The sequence below is a fragment of the Octopus bimaculoides genome, chromosome 3, assembly GCF_046866305.1.
Source record: "Octopus bimaculoides isolate indiv1 chromosome 3, ASM4686630v1, whole genome shotgun sequence".
NCBI classification, from domain to species: domain Eukaryota; kingdom Metazoa; phylum Mollusca; class Cephalopoda; order Octopoda; family Octopodidae; genus Octopus; species Octopus bimaculoides.
This window is the reverse complement of record NC_142930.1, coordinates 146049122-146070326: the sequence shown is the minus strand read 5'-3', so window position 1 is coordinate 146070326 and position 21205 is coordinate 146049122. Positions and strand designations below refer to the sequence as shown.

The window sequence follows — 21205 nt, the reverse complement described above, 5'->3', positions numbered from 1 at the left end:
GACTTTGCCTTTTATCCTTTCAGGGTCAGTAAAATAAGCAAGCACCAGTGGAGCACTAAGGGGTCGATGTAATCAATTTATGCTCCAAACACTAGTTTAATAGCAAACTTATTTTACTAAGTTCTTCATTATTTTAAAAGTTAATTGAAATTAAAGTAGCATAGTTCAACAGAAATATAGTAACAAGAGTTAAATCTTAGTATGTTTTGATATCAATGCAAGTAGCATAGCAGACATATTCTACTGGGTGGTGCTTAATGTGTGTGTGTGTGTGTGTGTGTGTGTGTGTGTGTGTGTGTGTGTGTGTGCACACACATTACATATACATACATACATACATACATAGAGAAATAAATTTTATTAGAAAATTCTAATGAGGAAAACGTAAAAAGGTTATACTATTGCTTAATGATTTGCGAGTCTCATTCATCAAAAGCATACTTATGTTCAAAAGGCTGAGAATTAATTTTTGAAAGCAATGCATAATACATTACAAATTAACAGTATTACTTATCACAAAAGTGTAGAGAGCAAAATGACTGTTGTAAAGAGGTAGGGCAAGATTACTATTTCAAACTCTGGAATCTGAAGCATTCAATACTAGACAGAAGAAATAAAACATCATCTAAGAAATTATTACATTACGATATAATTACACCATAACAAACAGATGGTAGTTTAGAGCAAACCAAGCGCGCACACGCACACACACACACGCGCACCCCCCCCACCCCACCCCACGCACCCACACCCACACACACACAAAGAAATTTTCTAACTATAACTTCATCTTTGTCAGCACATAGGTACTTTCTCTATGAACAAATCATACTTATTTGACCCCAACAGGAACTATAAATACCGAACAAACAATCAAAAAGAAAAGATAAAAAAACAGGCGGGCTTTGGGGTAGTTAGGGGAGTGCAAAATACTGATTCGCTGATATTGGTTTATTGGCTCGAGGTCAGTTTTGTAAAAAAAGGGGGGGTGCAGACAATGAAATTGGTGTCAAGAGAGGCCATTACTTCCTTCTATTAGTGTACAAGGCCTAGAGTTTGCAGAGAGGGGTACTGGTCAATTACATTGACCTCACATGCTCAAATGGTATTTTATTTTATTGATCACTAAAATGATGAAAGGGAAGTCAACCTTAGTGGAACTTGGATTCAGAACACAAAACCAAAAGAAATGCCACCAAGCATTTTGTCCAGCATGTAATGATTCTCCCAGTTCACTGCCATATTGAGAGAGAGAATATTGAGTTGTTTATGAATATGCATGATGTTCCATTATAGATATGTACTTTGATGAAGGGTAAATCTATACAGGGTTCACAGTTGTACAGGACAGAAATATTTGTCTTCCGAGGAGATAAATTCACCATTAGAATTAGTTTCAATTACTAATAATTATAGACAAGGATAAGGCGGCAAGCTGGTAAAATTGTTAGCATGCCAAGCAAGATGCTTAGTGGCATTTCATCTGCATTTATATTGAGTTCAAATTCTTCTGAGGTTCATTTCGCCTTTCAGAGTCAAAATTACCAGTTGAACACTGGGGTGCATGTAATCAACTGGCCCATATCCCCAAAATTGCTGCCTTGTGCCAAAATTTGAAACCAATAATTATAGACAAGGATTGTGTGGAGTCAGGTGGCACCAGGAAGTATGCCATTAATGGAGCACATACACAACAACACATTCAAATATATTTCAGCATATACTAAGGCAATAAAATATAAAGAAAACAGAATAAAGGATCAACTCATCATAATTATTATGTTCATCCCTCTATGTGAGAGAGAGTTGGACACAGGGTCGTGCACAACACTTTTAGAGATAGAGTTTTATACGCAGACACTCTTCCTCACACTAATTCTATTAGCTGTGTCTTACAACATGCAGGGATATGGCGTATTTGATTTAAAAATGGATTGGTGTATATGATTCTCTTTAAATGACGGGCAACAGAATAATAGAAAGGCAAATATGATGAACTAAGGCATGAAGCCATCAAGCTTGAATGAATAAAGAACATTTAGTAAGAGCAGAAGATACATAGAGGACAAGGCACACAAAGTGGGTCAGTATGATTGAAATATTACTTAGTTTGATTGTGTGTAATGAGAATGAATATATAAATAATATAGATTTCCTTACAAATTCCACAGTCAATATGTGGCGGGTCCCAATAGGAAAAAGAGTCAATGTAAAATTTCATCTTTAAGACAAAATTGAGAGATAAAGATTTTGCAACTCTCTCATAGTTTGTATAGTTAATAATATATCTTTTTTTTTATAACTGGTGGAAGTAATGATACAGGTCAAGCAATTATGTACAGCAATTTCATTGGTTCATCAGATTATTACCTATATCTGCAGTTACATGGTGACCAACTCAGTACTTTGCACATATGCACAGTAACCAGCACAGCATCACACACAGTAACCAACAAAGTATCATACTTCATCATCATCGTTTAACGTCCGCTTTCCATGCTAGCATGGGTTGGACGATTTGACTGAGGGCTGGTGGACCAGGAGGCGACACCAGGCTCCAATCTGATTTGGCCGAGTTTCTACAGCTGGATGCCCTTCCTAACGCCAACCACTCTGAGAGTATGTGAGAGGCCAATAGTAGTAAAATATAAACCCAGTATTACAAAAGATATCAAAATATTTGCACTAATAAAACTAATAAAGCTAATTTACAATTGGCTCCAAAAATAAAGTATTCTTATCGATTAAATTATATGGAACACCAAGATATAACATTTCTGAAAAGGAGCCAATAGAACTGTTACATGCTCTCTTGACCTACTAAAAATACTAATGGAATCTCAAATCAAACACTAATGTCTTAAAAATTGGAGGGAAACGTTTAAATAGAGATATACCTAAAAAAGACTGATTGGGATCAACCGGAGTCTAACCAACAGTGACTGAGTGTATGAAAACTGATTCAATATTTCGAGCAGGATTCAATAAAAAATATGTAATAAAGAGAGGAGGAGGTCTTGTTGAAGATCATTCTAAACATGATTTTCTTCAGTTGATTAGTAGCAGTCCTCTATTTTGGTCACAGTCTACTGTCTTTAGTCTACCTTAACCCTTTCACATTCGGATTATTCTGTCAAATGTAATGCTTATTTATTCACACTGTTTTGAATTAGTCATACATTCTCATAGCTATGAGATTTCAACATTGTGATTGTTTATGTTTAGAATGACATTGTAGGGTAGGTGTGAGGCCAGGTCTGGCAAGTTTGGCCACTAAAGAGGTAGAATATTTTGGCCGGATATGACTGGTTTAAATGCTCAAGGGTTATTAAGGAGTATCAATTCAAACCTAATCTTGCCACAATTCTAAAAGCATTTTATTAATTGTTTTGCTTTCATTTTTCTGTTGTGATTCACTGCTTTCACTTCAATTAATTTTCAAAATACCAGAATAACTACCATTGTTGAGTTAGTTTTTTGGAATACAAATTAACATCGTCTTTGGATGGAAGGTTTTACTTTAGATCACTTTAACTCTTTTGATACCAACCTACCTGAGACTGCCTCAAGTTCAGTGGTTCTCAACCATAGTCCATATAAGATTTTGTGAGAGTCCACACAGTAAAATAATAAATTGAGGATTCACAATAGTATTTAGATGTATGTATTCTTTCTCTAACATTTTACATTGTTCAACCTACACAAGTTAATGTGTGCAAAACAAAATAGAAATTTTGAAAGAAGTATCTATAAAACTAGTTTTTAAACATTGATTGGCTATGGGGATCCACCAAAATAGAATAGTAATCAAAGGGGTCCCTAGATGAAAATGGTTAAGAACTCCTACACTAATCAGTCAAGTGACAAACTTCCTGTGATCTAAATTCAAACTTTCAATCAAAATTTCATGCTAATTTATGTTCCAAACACCAGCTTAATAATGATTAAGTTATTTTACGAAGTTCTTCATTATTTTAAAAATTAATTGAAACATAGGCTGTGTACTTCAGCAGAAATATAGTAACAAAAGGATAAAAACATGGAATTTGTATAATACAACTTAGGGTAGTATGAAAAGGATTAAATGATTTTACATATTGAGATCTTGTTCACCTGTACTGTTGATTTCATCTGAAGTGAAATCAATTTAGCTTCATTCTTATAAAAATAATAGTCATCAATAACCTTAAATGTATAATTAAGTCATGGAATAAATAAATGTTGCAGCTTTTTTCCATTATAATTATCAATAAAGGTCTTATGTAATATTTAATGCACGTTTACAACATCATTACTTTCCTAATCGAATGAGGGAGTTCCTATGTTAGTGAACCTGCTAGAAATAGCAGCCAAATTTCCCTCAAATCCCATCCGATTGTTTTATATGAAAACAGACTGATTATACAGAAGTCTTCAATGCTCCTAAAACGGTAGGATGGTTATGGTTGGAATGTCTAATTATGTCTGATCAAGGCTAATCTGGGAGCTAAGTAGGCACATCAGATAGGGCACCTTTTTTAAAATTTCATTTTCACTTCAAGTTACACAATCTTGTTCTTGGTTATTGAAATGGGAAAACAACATAAGGTTGTGGATTTAACTGAATACAGACAAGAACAAAATAAATAATTTTTTTCTAGCAAACAAAATTTGTCTTTAACAATTTTTGTCACCTAACTTAAAGCTTCTATGGCAGAGATTCTCAAATTTTTCTTCCCAAAAGCCCTTCATTTTGTCAAGTAGTGTTAGAGTACCCCTTGTGAAGAGGGTTTATAAAATGGCTGAATACTATAGAACAGACACATACCATTCATTAATAAAGAATAAAAAGTTTTGAATGGTACAACAACTCACTATAATTCAAAAAATGAACTATATACCTGCTGTAATTTAGTTATCTATAGTCCGATGATATTTCGGAATACAATTCCTTCTTCAGATATTCTTAGATGGAGTCTCTGCTTTGATTTCATCTTTCTACAGTCAATAAAAGTATCAATCAAGTATGGGTCAGAATAATCAACTGTCCTGTCTCCAAATTTCTGGCAATGTATCTTAGGTATGAAACCAATTTCATTTAATTTAATGTTCCGTTGTAAAAGAAATAGATTAGTTTGGCTCTCAAACAAGTAACTAAATTCTTGACAGTTTTAGAGAAGCGCATACACATGCATTCTCAAATGACAGTCTTGCACGAAATTTGTTTTGGGTTATGAACATTGCTCAACAGCCTTGTTCAAGATAAATGAATGAGAAGAGCAAAAGGCTCTCTACACATTTTTATAGTAATGATTACTTCAAAATTCCAGTGGTTTTACAAACCTTGTATGCCCCTGAAAAATTCTCTTTCAATTACAGAACCTCTATGGGGCTATCAATCTGATAGAGCTGATAAATATCCTGAAAATACATACTCTAGTCTAAATATGCATATTGGTAGCCAGCCCATATTGGTAGCCAGCCCAAAGTACTTCTAAACAGATGGGTGGGTCCTAACCGGAAAGCTTTTGATAATAGGCTTGTTCTACTAGCGTTGAACCTACAGCTAAACAACAAATCAGTTTTCATCTATGTTTAGAACCCAATGTTTACATATTAAAATCCCTTCAATTAATACCATGTACCAGTCTAAGAGACTAAAATAACTATAGACAGATACTACTCTACATACACAATTTTTTTTTTTTTTTCATGCAAAGCTCAACACTGCAGTCAGTCAGCTTAATGTATTGGACTCAAACCAGACTCAAACTCACAGCACCAATGTAAACCAGAGGTTTTTAATCGGGGTCCACATAAGATTTGAGGGGGGCACGCAACAAAATAGTGAATTGGGGAACCATAATAGTATTTTAAGAGCCCCTGAAAAAATTTTGCTTTAGATGTGTGTATTGGCATGTATTGCAAGAAATGGTTGTTCCTTTCTCAAACACTTTACATAGTTCAACCTACACAAGGCGTGAAAAAATATTTGGAAGAAGTTTCAATAAAACTAGTTCTTAAAACATTGAATGGCTATGAGAGTCCACCAGAATAAAATAATAATCAAAGGGGTCCATGGATAAAAAATGGTTGAGAGCCCCTGATGTAAACCCTCATTTCCAGCTATTATCATTGCTCCAGTACAATATCATATATCTTACCTACCCATTATGTGGAAAGAAAGAATTTTTTTTTTTACCTTCTGTAAAAAGGCAGTTATAATTCTAAACCGCTCACATCCACTTAATACCCAAGAGTCTAACACCGCTTCAAGTATTCCCAGCACTAATTAGGTCGCATGTTTCAGATTCTATATAGCAACAGCCGAACACATGTGCAACATAGTTGACTTGAGAGAATGGTAATCTACTCACAGTAGAAAGCAGGACTTTCTACAGGATTTAAGAAAATATATATACCGTTAGTATTTTATTTAAGGGGTTTAACTTTGATAATGTTTCCATCTCTCTTAGAGAACAAAAAAAAAAAAGAAAGCATTGAGAGAAAAAAAATTCAGACTACATATAAATACACTTAGATAATTAATTAATATATATACAGATAACAGAAGATGTGTGGGGGAAGACTATGGACTATTAAGTCTTAAAAAAAAAATAATAACTTGTCCGTACATTCAGTTAGCTATCTTGAACAAAGAACAGATAAAAGCATTGGGGGCAATGTTCTATTTACTAGCTATTTCAGCGACAAAAAATATAAAAGATAAAATATGCTGGTGTAGTTATTTGCAGTATTTGCCTGTCGGTTTCTAAATTCTATGTCACGACTGACCTCTGTAATTGGTTAACGTTTCCATTCACGCAAAAACGTCCTGACAAGAATTCTTATAAAAGCAAATATTCATGCATGCTTTTTCCTTTTAAAAAACAAATGAAACCAATAACTAAATTCCATCTAAACATGCATTTTTTTTTTTTTTTTGCTTCTAGCAAACTGCATCTTCTGCATTAACAGGAATTTTAATACTTTCAGAGAGAGGAAGGTGGCTCTGAGTGGACAGGTCTGAACAGGAAGGTGCCTTCAGTTAGAAAATGGCAACGAGGGTGGGATACTGTTATAAGAACTAAATTTGACAGTTAATGAATTGCTATCAACAGACGCGAAATCGTACGTTAATCGTGCAGGATAAGCATTCGCCGGCATGGATCAACGTTCTGCCAAGTACTAACCTTGGAAATTTACTAAGTGACAATGAATCATGAATAGTAGTGGCATTGAGAATGGATGCTGATGTTTGTGCACCATGCAAATATCGTTCCGGAAAGTCCATGTATGATAGCTTTAAATTACATGGAGTTTCCCCGATACTTAAACGCCGATAGGTTTCCGAGAAATTCGAAGATCAACAGGATAATGAATCAAGCATTGGCTTCAGATCGATTTTTAGTCTGTTATGGAGCCAAACGGTTTGTCTCGCACAGATGACAAAACACAACACAGTATGCTTGTGTCTTGGATTAGATGACAGTCTACTCCGAGATATTACTGTGGATTCTTGTCCTGATAGTCATGTCCTTAATTGTGCTCGTCTTGCTAATTTTGCCACTTTGTCGGCAAAGTAAATAAAGATTTCTAAATACGTAAGGTATCAACTGTATTTGTCAAATAGATTTTGAAGCCACTATTTACAGTCCTTTAACAAAACCGTTTTTTGTCTGAATTTGGTTTAATATTTATTTAGGCAACCAAGAAACAGCGGCAAGACACATTATTATTATTTACATATGTTATACAAGCTGTAAATATGTCAATCATAAACAGGGTGTAATTGTATATTGAAAACGTTTTATAAAAGACAGGAAACTGAAAACATGTTTCGCTCCACAAAGCACAGGTACATTAATAAATAACACATGCACTAACTTGTAACTCAACCATCGTGGTAGGACTGAAAGCTGATACGCACAAGAGATAATAAAACAGAAACTATTTTTAAGGAGCACAAGCCATCGCTTTGTAGAGAATCGAAATACTTCTCCAGTTCATGATTTCCTAAAAGAGCATTAACCGAATAAATGAAGAGACTTCAATTAGGAATGGCACAAAGAAAAAAATAGTATAAATCTTTATATAATAAATCTAAAATTGGTGTTTCGGGGTTTCTTTAGGATCGTTTGGAAGAAAGATCCTTTGCGAATGCCGTTCGCCTAAATTATAAAGTAAACGTATTCTAAAAATTCATTGGAAAGGTCTTTTAATGCAACAATTATTCTATACATTATTTCGATGCAATTTATTTTTAGAAAGCATTTAATTTTTTTTTAATTTTTAAACCTATAAGAATTAAATAAAATGATAAAATTTCTTTAGATATAGCAACATATTGTAAAGAGTGCAATTAGATGCAGTAGTTAACATAAAAACATCAATGGGAAGGTTTTTTTTCCTATTTACTACTCAATGTCGTCTAGGGCGCCAAATACGCCGGCACATTTTAAATTAGATGTTAGCACTAAGAATGCATCTTTGGTTTTTCTACTGATTACTAATTCAATCAATTAAATAATGAATTGGATACATCTATTCTGTAGCTTTGAATGAATCAATAAGATTCATTAAAACTAATGATTATTCAATTGACAATATATAAGTATATTTCTGTGAAACATTCTTACATTTTAAGACAATTACTACTACGAACATTATTACTACGGCTAATACCATACTAGAAACTTTCATGCACATTTAGACAGATTCAGATTTATAATGATCGAAAATACCGGAAAAAATTGCAAGCAATGCACCAGTTATAATTATAATTTAGGAGCACATTTACGCGTGCTTGATTAATTTTGAAAAAAAATTCAATGATATAGAAGAATTAAAAAAATGTATTGCACTTCATTTGTTTTCTTTTTGAAGTGATGTAAACAAAATATGTTCTTATAAAATAGGAGGTGTTACATAGAAATAAACAGTAGCATGAGGTTGATTTCATACATTTACATTTCTAGCTTTCGTAAGAATTCGTTTTTAAATGTTAACTTGATTGGAATAACAAAATATATTCATTAAATTAAAAACGGAGTTTCTTGCAAACACTACTCCAGTAAATACCATGTAACGTAGATATTCTAAAAAACAACAAACAATTAGGATATCTAACTAAATACCAAATATGGACTATATATTTGAAAGAATTAAGTGGATCAAAAATAATAATAAAATTAAATAATTTAAAGATACCAGAGGAGATGCTTATTTAGAAAATATTAGACACGTTTCGGTGGGGGGAAAAATGTAATTTGAAATGAATGCAATTAGGAGAGAATGTAAAGAATGCAGGTTTATTATATAACAAACATTCTGTTTCCTCTTCCTAAACCGATTAAAATTAAGTATTGTTTGTTTATTTTAAATACAACATTCCTTAACAGTATGAAATAGACAAGAGGCACATGTTTCCATCCTAAATCGGTGTATCGTTACCGGTGTTGGTGCCTCGTGTAAATCTTTAATTAAACAATGCCGACACGGAATATACATTAAAAAAAAGTCTTACAAGTCGATAATTAAAAAATACTGCTAAGAAGAAACCGCTAATGCAAACAGAGCTACGAAAGACTTCCAATAGTCAATTAATAACAACATGCATAGTATGTGTGCAGCTGACTTACCTCGTATATATCCTCCTCGCTGGACATTTTTCAAATATAGTGCTTTCCCATCATTCACAGCAGTTAATGGCATAAGCTTTATATTCCATCGATGACCTAATTCAAATTTTCTGCTGCTGGTTTGTAATCAAGATTGTCTGACAATTGCGTTATGAACCCATTTCTCCAATTTAAATATACATATTTATTTATACACACACATTTGCTAGTAGAAAATTTAAAGTAGGGGGAAATATTTTTGTCAATTCAGTAAATTTCTACCAACGCGTTTATTATGTATTTCTCTTTATAAAGGCCTTTGTTTTTGTTTTTTTGCTGTTGTATATATTTAATTCGTTTACTATGGAAAACAAAATATTTTATTATCTTTGCATTTTAATATTTTTCTTTTTATACATAGATCTTTTCTTATCAATAGTTGATTGACTTTGATATAAATTTTTTCAACGCCAAAAAAAAAAAAAAAAAAAAGGAAATACCAAATATTGAATTTTGTTCTTAGACATGTGCTATACCTTCAAAGGCTATTTTATTAGAATTGAATGGATCTATTTTAAAACGGGGGCGCCAGTTTTCATTTATGTTTTATATAGTGTTTTTGGTACGGAAAGACTTTCAAACTTCCTATACTTATCTATTTTGGGATCTATTTTAAAACGGGGGCGCCAGTTTTCATTTATGTTTTATGTAGTGTTTTTGGTACGGAAAGACTTTCAAACTTCGTAACCCTAACTACATTCCTGGCTTATAATAATCCTTTCTACTAAAGGCACAAGACCTGGAATTTTGTGGGAGGGGACTAGACGATTACATCAACCCCAGTGTTTCACTGGTACTTAATTTATCGACCCTGAAAGGATGAAAGCAAAGTCAACCTCGGTGAAATTTGAACTCAGAATGTGAAAACAAACAAAATACTGCTAAGCATTTTGCCTGGCATGCTACTGATTTTGCCAGCATACCTAATAATAGTAATGGTTTCAAATTTTGTTACAAGGCTAGTTTGGGGGAGGGGGTAAGTTGATTACATTGACCCCTGTACTCAACTGGTACTTATTTTATCGACTCCAACTTATAATAATAATGATAGTAGTAATTACATTCTGAGTTCAAATCCCACCAAGGCCAACTTAGCCTTTCTTCCTTTTGAGATTAATAGAATAAAGAGGCAATGTAATTGACTAACCCCTTCCTCCATAAAAATTTCTGGCCTTGTGCCAAGAATTGTAACTGATGTTATAATCATCATCTTCATCATTAAGATAGTAAGCTGGCAGAATTGTTAGCACAGGGAGAATGTTTAGCGGCATTTCACCCATCCTTACATTCTGAGTTCAAATGCTGTCGACTTTGCCTTTCATCCTTTTGGGGGTCATTAAAAATGAGTACCAGTTGAATACTGAGGTTGATATAATTGATTTACCTCCTCCCCCCAAATTACTGGCCTTGTGCCAAAATTTGAAATCATCATTATTATTATTTTTATTAAGGTGATAGATATTTAGCAGAATTGCTTAAATACCAAACAAAATGCCTTCTGGTATATCAATATGTCAATTTATATTCCAAATTCAAATCTTGCAAGAGCTGATAAAATAAGTTTGAGTCAATTATGCCACTTCTCCAATATTTATAACTTTGTGTCAATAAATCATTATGAAATTTAACATTGACCATTAGCATTTTATATTTCTGATCTGGAAGTATGAAAGTTAAAGATGATATCTGGGATTTGAAATCAGAAAATAAAGAGCTGCAATTAAATACTGCAAGGAATTTTGTCCAATTATTAATCCCTATGATACCAATCTACTTAAGGTCAGCCCTGGTTTCATGATTTACATTTAACATTTTAAAGTGATCTAAATTAAATCTGTCCATTAAAATTTCATGTTAATTCATGTTCAAAACCCAATATGATAATGAAATAATTACTTTACTAAATTCTTCATAATTTTCAAAATTAATTGAAACACAGGTAATGTATTTTGACAGAAATATGGTAACAAAAGGGCTAATATTAGAAGAAGGTGATAGGTGTCGCACAATCAATAGAGTCCTGAGAAAAATGCCCTACAACATTATTTAGTTACAACAGTGTCTATTTATACTTTGAGTTTAAATCTTATAGGTGTTAACTCTGCTTTTGCTCAGTCAAGGACTGAGATCTATTTAGTTGACTGTACACAAAGTGGGAGTTGAACTGGTACATTGGTCCAGAGCCCAGAGAGCCATTGAGAACTTATGAATGTAATGGGCCCTTCCCTAAAAGATTAAGTTTCACAGCCCGCTTGAATTTTGAGTGGAACCTCCTCTCCTGCCATCATGAGGTCCAAAAGGAGTTTTGTTTCACCTTGAAGTATTTTTCTTGGAGGCCCTAACTGTGCTCTTGTGCCAAATTAGAAGAAGGCACTGGATGTAACACAATTGATAGAACTCATTTGTGACAATGTTCAGTATGTGAAATCATCCTGGATAATTTAGACATTGGTTGATGAAATGAGTGATCAGTGTCCTAGATATTAGAGTAGCTACCAGATCCTTCTCTCATTATTTATTAGGATGTTCCTAAGTCAGTGTGTTAGAGAGCAAATAAATTTGAATTGGCTTGTTTGTTGGCATGTAAGTTTTAAGAAGAAATTTAGATATTTTGCCAAATTTTGACCAGTTGTTTTAATTTATCTTTTCGAATACCACCACCACTACCACCACCACCATTACTCTTTTAACATTCATTTTTCCATGCATGTATAGGTTGGCCAGAGTTTACTGCCCTTGTTGTTGCCAACCCTCACTTGTTTCCAAGCAAGGTAATATTTCCCCATGGCCAGACATGTTTCTTCAGGATGCTGAAAATGAATGATATTGCTTGTATGACAGTGACACCCGCTTACAACTCTTATATGATATGAAGTCAAGGAGACACAAACATACATATATATATGCATACACACATATATACATACATATATGCACACATACACACACACACGTGTGTGTATACAACAGTCTTCTTTCAGTTTCTGTCAATAAAATTCATTCACAAGGTTTTGGTTGCCCTGGGGTCTAAAGTAGAAAATGTTTGCCGATTGTACCACACAGTAGGACTGAACCTGAAACCATCTGGCTGTGAAGTAAACTTCTTAACCACACAGCCATGCCTGATTAACTTAATTTTAACAAGCTGTTCTCATTTAATTAATGCCAGTTGTACTGTTGCTTTGATGATCCACTAAATTTTTGTCAAACACAAATGTGTTATATTTAGGACACCCATGTGTTACACTCATATTTTTTCTTTTCCTCGTACACAGAACTAACTCATGGTTAATATTATATGTGGGAGAATATACAAATAATAACAACAGACGAGGACAGGTGGTGTAAATAACAAAAGTATATATTAGTATGACGCTCGGGAATACGGAAAGTCTTTGACGTTTCGAGCTACGCTCTTCAACAGAAAGAATACGGAGACAAGGAGAAAAACACGGAGAAAAAAAATTGAATAGTGTTCAGTCAACGGTCAATCATAATAATGGCCGATCATAACAATGACTGACCGGAAGTTAGAAATTCTTATTTCAGGAGAGCTAAGAAAGGGGGAGATAACAAACGGTGATCGGTAGAATGCTGGTGATCTTGACGTATGTAGTGTGAAAATGGGGAAGGGAGAAAGGGAGAAAGTAGTTGGTCAGTTGTAGTGTGTGCGTGGTGTGATGCGAGGGTATTGGTGTGGTGTGATGTGAGGGTGTTGGGAGGTGGGGAAGGCATGGGTGGAGTGTGGGTTAGGCTGAGGGTGGGGTAGAGGTAGGGGTCTGTGGGTAGGGGTGGGTGGTGGGTGTAAGAAATTGGATGGGGTGGAGTGGGAAGGTAGAGTAGGAGTGTGTTGGGGTGTGGTGGGATGAGCTTATGAGAGGGTGTTGATGAGGAGGGAGAAGGGGAAGGTGGATGTAAGAGAGGGGGAAGATGGGTATGGGAGGGGAGAGGAAGAGAGGAGAGAGGGTGGGTATAAGAGAGGGAAGGTGGATTAAGAGAGGGGGAAGGTGGGTATGGGGGGAGAGAAAGAGGGGAAGGTGGGTATGGGGGGAGAAAGAAAGGAAGAGTGAGAGAGAGGGAAGAGGGGTATGGGGGAGAAAGAGAGGAAGAGAAAGAGAGTGAGAGAGAGGGGAAGAGAGTGAGAGAGTAAGGGTGAGAGAGTAAGGGTGAGAGAGTAAGAGTGTAGAGAGTAGGAGAGTAAGAGAGTAGAGAGTAAGAGTGAGAGAGGGGGGAGTACGAGAGAAGAGAGTGAGAGAGAGGAGAGAAAGAGTAGGGGTGAAGAGAAGTGGGAGTGGAGAGAAGTATGAAGAGAGGTGAAGAGACATACAAAGAAGTAGGAATCGGAGCAGGAGGTGGGGGAGGGGAGAGATGGGTGGTAGGAGGGAGGGTGGGGGAGAGAGACAGGAGGAGGGGGTTATTGCTAAAGCAGCGAGCTGGCAAGAACATTAACATGCTGGGCAAAATGCTTAGCAGTATTTCGTCCATCTTCACATTCTGAGTTCAAATTTTTCTGAGGCTGACTTAGCCTTTCATCCCTTCGGGGTCAATGAAATAAGTACCAGTTAAACACTGGAGTCGATATAATCGACTTACCCCCTCCCTTGAAGTTGCTGGCTTTTGTGCCAAAATTTGAAAACAATATTAGATACATTGCCGCCAGGCAATGAGCTGAGAGAATCATTAGCACACCGGCCAAAATACTTAGCAGCATTTTATCCATCTTTATGTTTTGAGTGCAAATTCTGCCGAGGTCAACTTTGCTTTTTATCCTTTCAAGGTTGATAAAATAAGTACCAGTCAAACACTTGGGTCAGTGTAATTGACTTACACACTCTCCTGAAATTGCTGGCCTAGTGCCAAAATGTGAAACCAATAGTCTATATATTAGGAATAATTATGATAATCCTCAATAAAGCATCTTGATGTATATTAACTATTTCACACTTTGTATTTTCAGAAGTAATAATGGCAAAGAATATGGAAACATAACAGATCTAAACTTATAGTTTTTTTAATCACAGCTAATTAGTGGTTAGGATGGGTATTAGCTTATTAGCCAATGAATCTAGTTTTGGTACAAATCCAGCAATTTGGTGGGAAAGGGTAAACCAATTACATTGACTCCAGTACTCAGCTGGTACTGTATCATATTGAATGTATGAAAGGCAAAGTCGACCTCGGCAGTATTTGAACTTGGAATGCAAAGAGGCAGAAGAAATGCTACTAAGCTTTTTTTCTCTGGTACAGTAATGATTCCACCAGCTCACTGCTTTTATAAATGATTTCAAATTTTGACACAAGGTCAACAATTTTAAAGAAAGGAGTTAAGTACATTATATCGACCCCAGTGCTGATCTGGCACTTATTTTATCAGCTCTGAAAGGATGAAAGGTAAAGTCAACCATGGCAGAATTTAAACCCAGAACATAAACAGCTGGAAGGAATACTGCTAAGCATTTTGTCTGATGCATTAACGATTCTGCTAGTTTGCCACCTTTAAAATTGTTTCAGATTTTGGTAAAAGATCAGCAGTTTTAAAGTAGGGAGTTCGTCAATATCATCAACCACATTACTTGACTGGTACTTTATTCTATTGACTCCAAAAGGATGAAAGGCAAAGTTGATCCTGGTGGAATTTGAAATTAGAACAATGAATAAGAAAAAATGCCATTAGGCATTCTGATTCATGCTCTAATGATTCTGCCAGCTCAAGAAAATATTACATATTACAAATTCAATGTGAATTAGATGAATCACTAAAGCATACTTCATATAAATTATTTAGTTTCATTTCTTTAACAGTATATGTTAGATAATGTGGATGTAATGAATCGATTGTCTTTTATTTCATTAAGAAAATTAGGTTGTTAGCAATGGATCAAAATAGCTTGAGAAAATTTGAAAATATAGCACAGCATGAAAACAAAAGCAGTTATAACAAAGTTTATATTAACATGAATATTTATAAGAAAATTAATGGGCAACGGAAAATACTTCAAATGATAATGTATGATTGGTATTTTTGTTATAATGTATGCATATGTGAGGTAATATATGCATACGTATACATATATACATATATATACATACACATATACACGCACACACATATATACCAGCAGTCTAACCCATGCCAGCATGGACAACAAACATGAAATGATGATGATACACAACACACACACACATGCACATACACACACACATGCACACACACCACACACACACATATATATATATATAATATATGTGTGAGAAAATGTTGTTTTCATATTTTTGGCATATGTATGTATATGTGTGAGAGCTTCTTTGTTTTTCTCTTACATACATACTGACAAACACGTGTGTGTGTGTATTACTATGTATGTCTATAAGAGAATGTCTTTGCAATCTCTATCAGGTGGCATGGCATGTGAGTGAGAGCATTCTCTTACATAAATATGGTGAGAGTGTATGTGTCAGAAAATGGCTTTTTCTTTTTGTCATACAGTCCACAGAGAACCACACAGCACTGCAAAACTTTCTGCTTATATGAATGAGTACATAGCTTTTTATAAGGAACTATAAGCTGAAAGCATTCTATTTAAAAAATGAATTGCACTAAAATGAAACAGTCTGGGTGGCTGAGAATGTAGGTCTTACAATATTCATGTAGATAAGTTCCTACAAAGTTTTAGAAAATTTTCTTTGAAGTTTATCTATAAGGCACAGGCATAGCTGAGAGGTTACAAGGTATTTTTTTTTTTTTGCAATCACATGGTTTTCGGTCCAGTTCCACAGTGCAGCACCTTGTTCAAGCGTCTTCTACTATAACCTCAGACTGACCAATGCCTTATGAGTGAATTTATATATATATATATGCCTGGCCCATTCAGCCATCATCACTACATTGTATCTGCACTTGAAGCACTTAACTCATACCTTCAGGGTGGGTGTGCTATAATTCTCTACTTTAAGGAGTGACTACATCATAAAATTAAGAGAAGGTATGTAGTTTGATGGTTAGGTCATTTAACTCATGATCAAAGGGTCATGAGTTTGATTCCTGGTGGCACATTGTGTCCTTGAGCAAGATACTTTATTTCACATTGCTCCAATCCATTCAGCTGTCAACCTTGTCACATTCTGTGTCATGCAGAATCTCCTTGAGAACAATGTTATGGGTATGTCTGTGGTGTGCTCAGCCACTTAAATGTTAATTTCATAATCAGGCTGTTTTGTTGATCAGATCAACTGGAACACTCATTGTTGTAACCCACAGAGTGCTAGTTACATGATGAAATTCATTATTGGTTCTTTGCGTTTATAGAGAGAAGTGATTCTTCCCTGGAAAAAAGAATTATCTCTAATGAAACTGCATTCAATCTATCAAGAAATTTGCTTCTTTTCAATCCCTTAACATCATAGAAACTGAAGATATAAAGCAATCTAGGGTACCATTGGGATTCGTGAATTATATATGACCAAATAAACTTAAAGAGTTAGTAGCTAAAATTAAACCATATCAGCAAAGACTTTTAACTCACCACTGAGTCCAGTAAAACTAATTATAGAAATATATTTTTTTACGGAGATGTACTTGCATAGCAAGTGACCTGATCTGAGATCGTGTGCTGGAACGAAAACAATTGCAGCATGGAAGGTTTTTATAAGACATTTAAGAAACACACAAAAAACGTTAGATTCACTTCAACATTTAAATTTAATTTGCCAAAATATTTTTGTCGCTTTGAGACCGCGACCTGATCACTGACAAAGTTCTGTGCTGCATATATATTTTTTTTATTATTATAGTATTCCAAAATTTGGCTATTATTGGTTTATTGGTAATATTGATGGTATATATTAATGTAGAACTCATAGGGAAAGGCTGTTCATCATAGCTTGTAAATTAGACGTTAAAAAATACAATAAAACCATAATAGAGGCACAGGTGAGGTTGTGTGGCTAAGAAGTTTGCTTTCCAACCACATGGTTTTGGGTTCAATTCCACTAATGGTATTTTGGGCAAGTGTCAACCAAAGCTTTGTGAGCGGATTTGGCCAATAGAAACTGGAAGATGCCCACTGTATGTACTCACACACATGGTTCAAATGTACAGAAAACAAAAAACAGACAGGTGAGGGAACAAGAAGCTGGTGTATTAGTTTGATGCTCAGGAGAAATGGAGGAATCTTTAATGTTTTGAACCTCCATTTTCCAACAGAAGGGGTGAAAGGAAAAAAAAAAGAAAATGGAGCGAGAGAGAGACAAAAAAACTCAAAAGAGAAAAATAACATATCAGGGTTACTGGTTCCACATGTTGAAATGCATATATATATATATATCATCATCATCATCGTCGTCGTCGTTTAACATCTGCTTTCCATGCTAGCATGGGTTGGACGATTTGACTGAGGATTGGTGAAACCAGATGGCTACACCAGGCTCCAATCTGATTTGGCAGAGTTTCTACAGCTGGATGCCCTTCCTAACGCCAACCACTCAGAGAGTGTAGTGGGTGCTTTTACGTGCCACTGGCACGAAGGCCAGTCAGGTTGTACTGGGAATGGCCATGCTCAAAATGGTGTATTTTATGTGCCACCCGCACAAGAGCCAGTCCAGGGGCACTGGCAACGATCTCGCTTGAAAGTCCTTACACATGCCGCGGGCACAAGTGCCAGAAAGGCGATGCTGGCACAGGTGCCATCACGATTTCGCTTTCGCTTGCCTCAATAAGTCTTCGCAAATATATATATATATATATATTACTCTTTTACTCTTTAATTTGTTTCAGTCATTTTAACTGCGACCATGCTGGAGCACCACCTTGAGTCAAACAAACCGACCTCAGGTCTTATTCTTTGTAAGCCTAGTACTTATTCTATTGGTCTCTTTTGATAAAATGGATGATGATAAAATGACAAAGATAATGATCATTATCATTATTATTTTAGTAATTATATAAGCAGCAACTGAAAATTATAAGTATATGAAATTAAAAAATAAAAATACAAATCACAATGACAATAATCTGAAGTTTATTCTGCTGTCACTGTGGTGGCTCCTGGTACAGGCCACCTACTCCAGTCCTTTCTTGGATCTTTTTTAAAACGGGGGCCACATTTTTCATTAACGAAACACTTTGAAACTTGGAACACTGGTAGAATGTGTCATATAAAACATCTTTTTCTCTTAGTCTTCTTAAAAAAAAAAGAAATCCATAAGTTATTCCATGTTAAAGTTGTCGTATTTCTGTAATTTCAACCAATCACTGACGTCCATTCAGCCGATATACATTAAGTGCCGACTACATAAACAAACGATTCTGAAACAATTAACCCTAACCCTAACCCTAACCCTAACCCTAGGGTTAGGGTTAGGGTTAGGGTTAGGGTTAAAGCAAATTTAAAATGAAAAAAGCAAATAAAACGAAGGTATGGAGATTAAATACGCTTTACATCGCTTAATCAGCCAAAGGAGTAAATATAAACAACTGAATAGTGATTGGTTGAAATTATCGAAATAAGACAATTTTTTACATGAAATAAATTCGAATACAAAAATATTTTTCTGTTCTATAACACAAAATAGATAAGTATACGAAGTTTGAAAGTCTTTCGGTACCAAAAACACTACGTAAAACATTAATGAAAAATGTGGCCCCCGTTTTAAAATAGATCCCCTTTCTTTTCTGAGTACCAACCCTCTGGAATTTTCTTTGACTCATATATCCATCCTGCTGTGGATTATTGACCTTGATCCTTTTTTAGTTGGCCTTTCCAAACATCTGAATAGGCCAGAGTTGACCTTATGTCTCAGTATACTGAAAATGCTACAGGCCAAAATTCTACCAGGACACCTGATGAAGGCTTGAGAGTAAACCAGCCGAAACGTGGTAACGACAAACAAGATGAGAACACATGTCCATCCAATGTAAATAATGTAAATAATGTAGAGAATTCTACATCTCAAAAATATAGAACAGTATTCACATAAAGAATCTTGCAAACCAAGTACAAAAATAATATATATATATATATGTGTGTGTGTGTGTGTGTGTGTGTGTGTGTGTATATATATATATATATGTTGTGTTGTGTGTGTGTTGTGTGTGTGTGTGTGTGTGTGTGTGTATATATATATATATATATATATATATATATATATATATATATACATTTGTTTTGCAAGATTTTTGCTGTGAAATCGTGTGTTGAAACAGATGTTGTTGTACTTGGGGATGGTCATATTGCCAGTTTAGCCAATAAAAACACACGCACTCTATATTTGGTGTTAATTTGCTTTAGCTTTATATTACATTAATCTTAATCTTATTTCGGCCAGAGTTCTTTCGTCACACTTCTGTGACCTCATCAGTGGTCCTTTGTTTCCTTCTTTTGTATAAAATACAAAATGGCTGATAGTTAGCAAGGTGAGACACACATAAGAAAGAAGGAAACAAAGGACCACTGATGAGGTCACAGAAGTGTGACGAAAGAACTCTGGCCGAAATAAGATTAAGATTAATGTAATATAAAGCTGAAGCAAATTAACACCAAATATACAGTGCGTGTGTTTTTATTGGCTAAACTGGCAATATGACCATCCCCAAGTACAACAACATATATATATATATATATATATATATATATATATATATATATATATATATATATGTATATATATATATATATATATATATATATATATATATATATATATATATATATATATATATATATATATATATATACATACATATATATACACACACACATATATAGCCATCTAAGTATTCATAATTTTCCATAGCTGCCATCTTTGAAGAGTGCAGACCAAACCAGTAAATAAATAAATAAATAAATAAATAAATTAATTAATTAATAAATCATAAAAAAAACCACACACATTTCATGGGAATTCAGAGAAACAAAACCTCATATTTAAAAAAAATCCTTATTTCTAACTTAACTATGGGAATTAATAATAATGTTTTACTCACAACCTCCCCGGTTATTCCTTAGACATTAAGAAGGAGGTAAAATTTGTTTCAAGATTCCATAAGTGAAAACTGGCTACTCTGAAGCTATCGAGGAAGCTATACTATGTGGATTTTTTCTTAAGCTGATTGAATAAGTAGTTATATCTGCCTCAAATTACACGCTACCATCTTAAAAAGATACGATGACCATACACAGATCTACACAATGGAGATAGAACAATAACAGCTTAAAAACAACTTAAAACAACAACAGCAGTGAGCTATTTTCACAAAAAGCTGAAAACATGAACAAACAAACAAAAAAAAAAAGAAGCTCCCCACCAATTTCAAATACATCATAATTGTTACCTTTTGTGTTCTTGAGCATGCCACTGGTAGTCGTGAAGGGGTAGACATCATTTTTGGCAAATATAAATATTTTAGTGAGTAATAAATCACATCGTACGAACCATCATTCCAACGTCTGTATTTACGAGTGTACCTTTATAACTGTTTGTTCTTTAAAATTTATGGTTCTCTACTTGTGAAACAGGATGATCATGTTAAACACTTAAAGATCCTGTTT

General features: G+C 34.6%; 1 protein-coding gene across 3 annotated transcripts in view; it reads right to left on the bottom strand.

Annotated features, from left to right (window-relative positions):
- Nucleotides 1-21205, bottom strand: part of LOC106880110 (uncharacterized) — a 37988-nt gene extending 16783 nt beyond the window's left edge. The window contains exon 1 of one of the 3 annotated variants that reach the window (XM_089349769.1): nt 20989-21205. In XM_089349769.1, coding sequence (XP_089205895.1) covers nt 20989-21039 — 51 coding nt within the window. In that variant the 5' untranslated portion in view covers nt 21040-21205. Of the gene's footprint in view, nt 1-7866; nt 7897-9620; nt 10842-20988 lie in introns of those variants that run through there. The other 2 variants (XM_014929926.3, XM_052966091.2) reach the window with 2 other exon arrangements.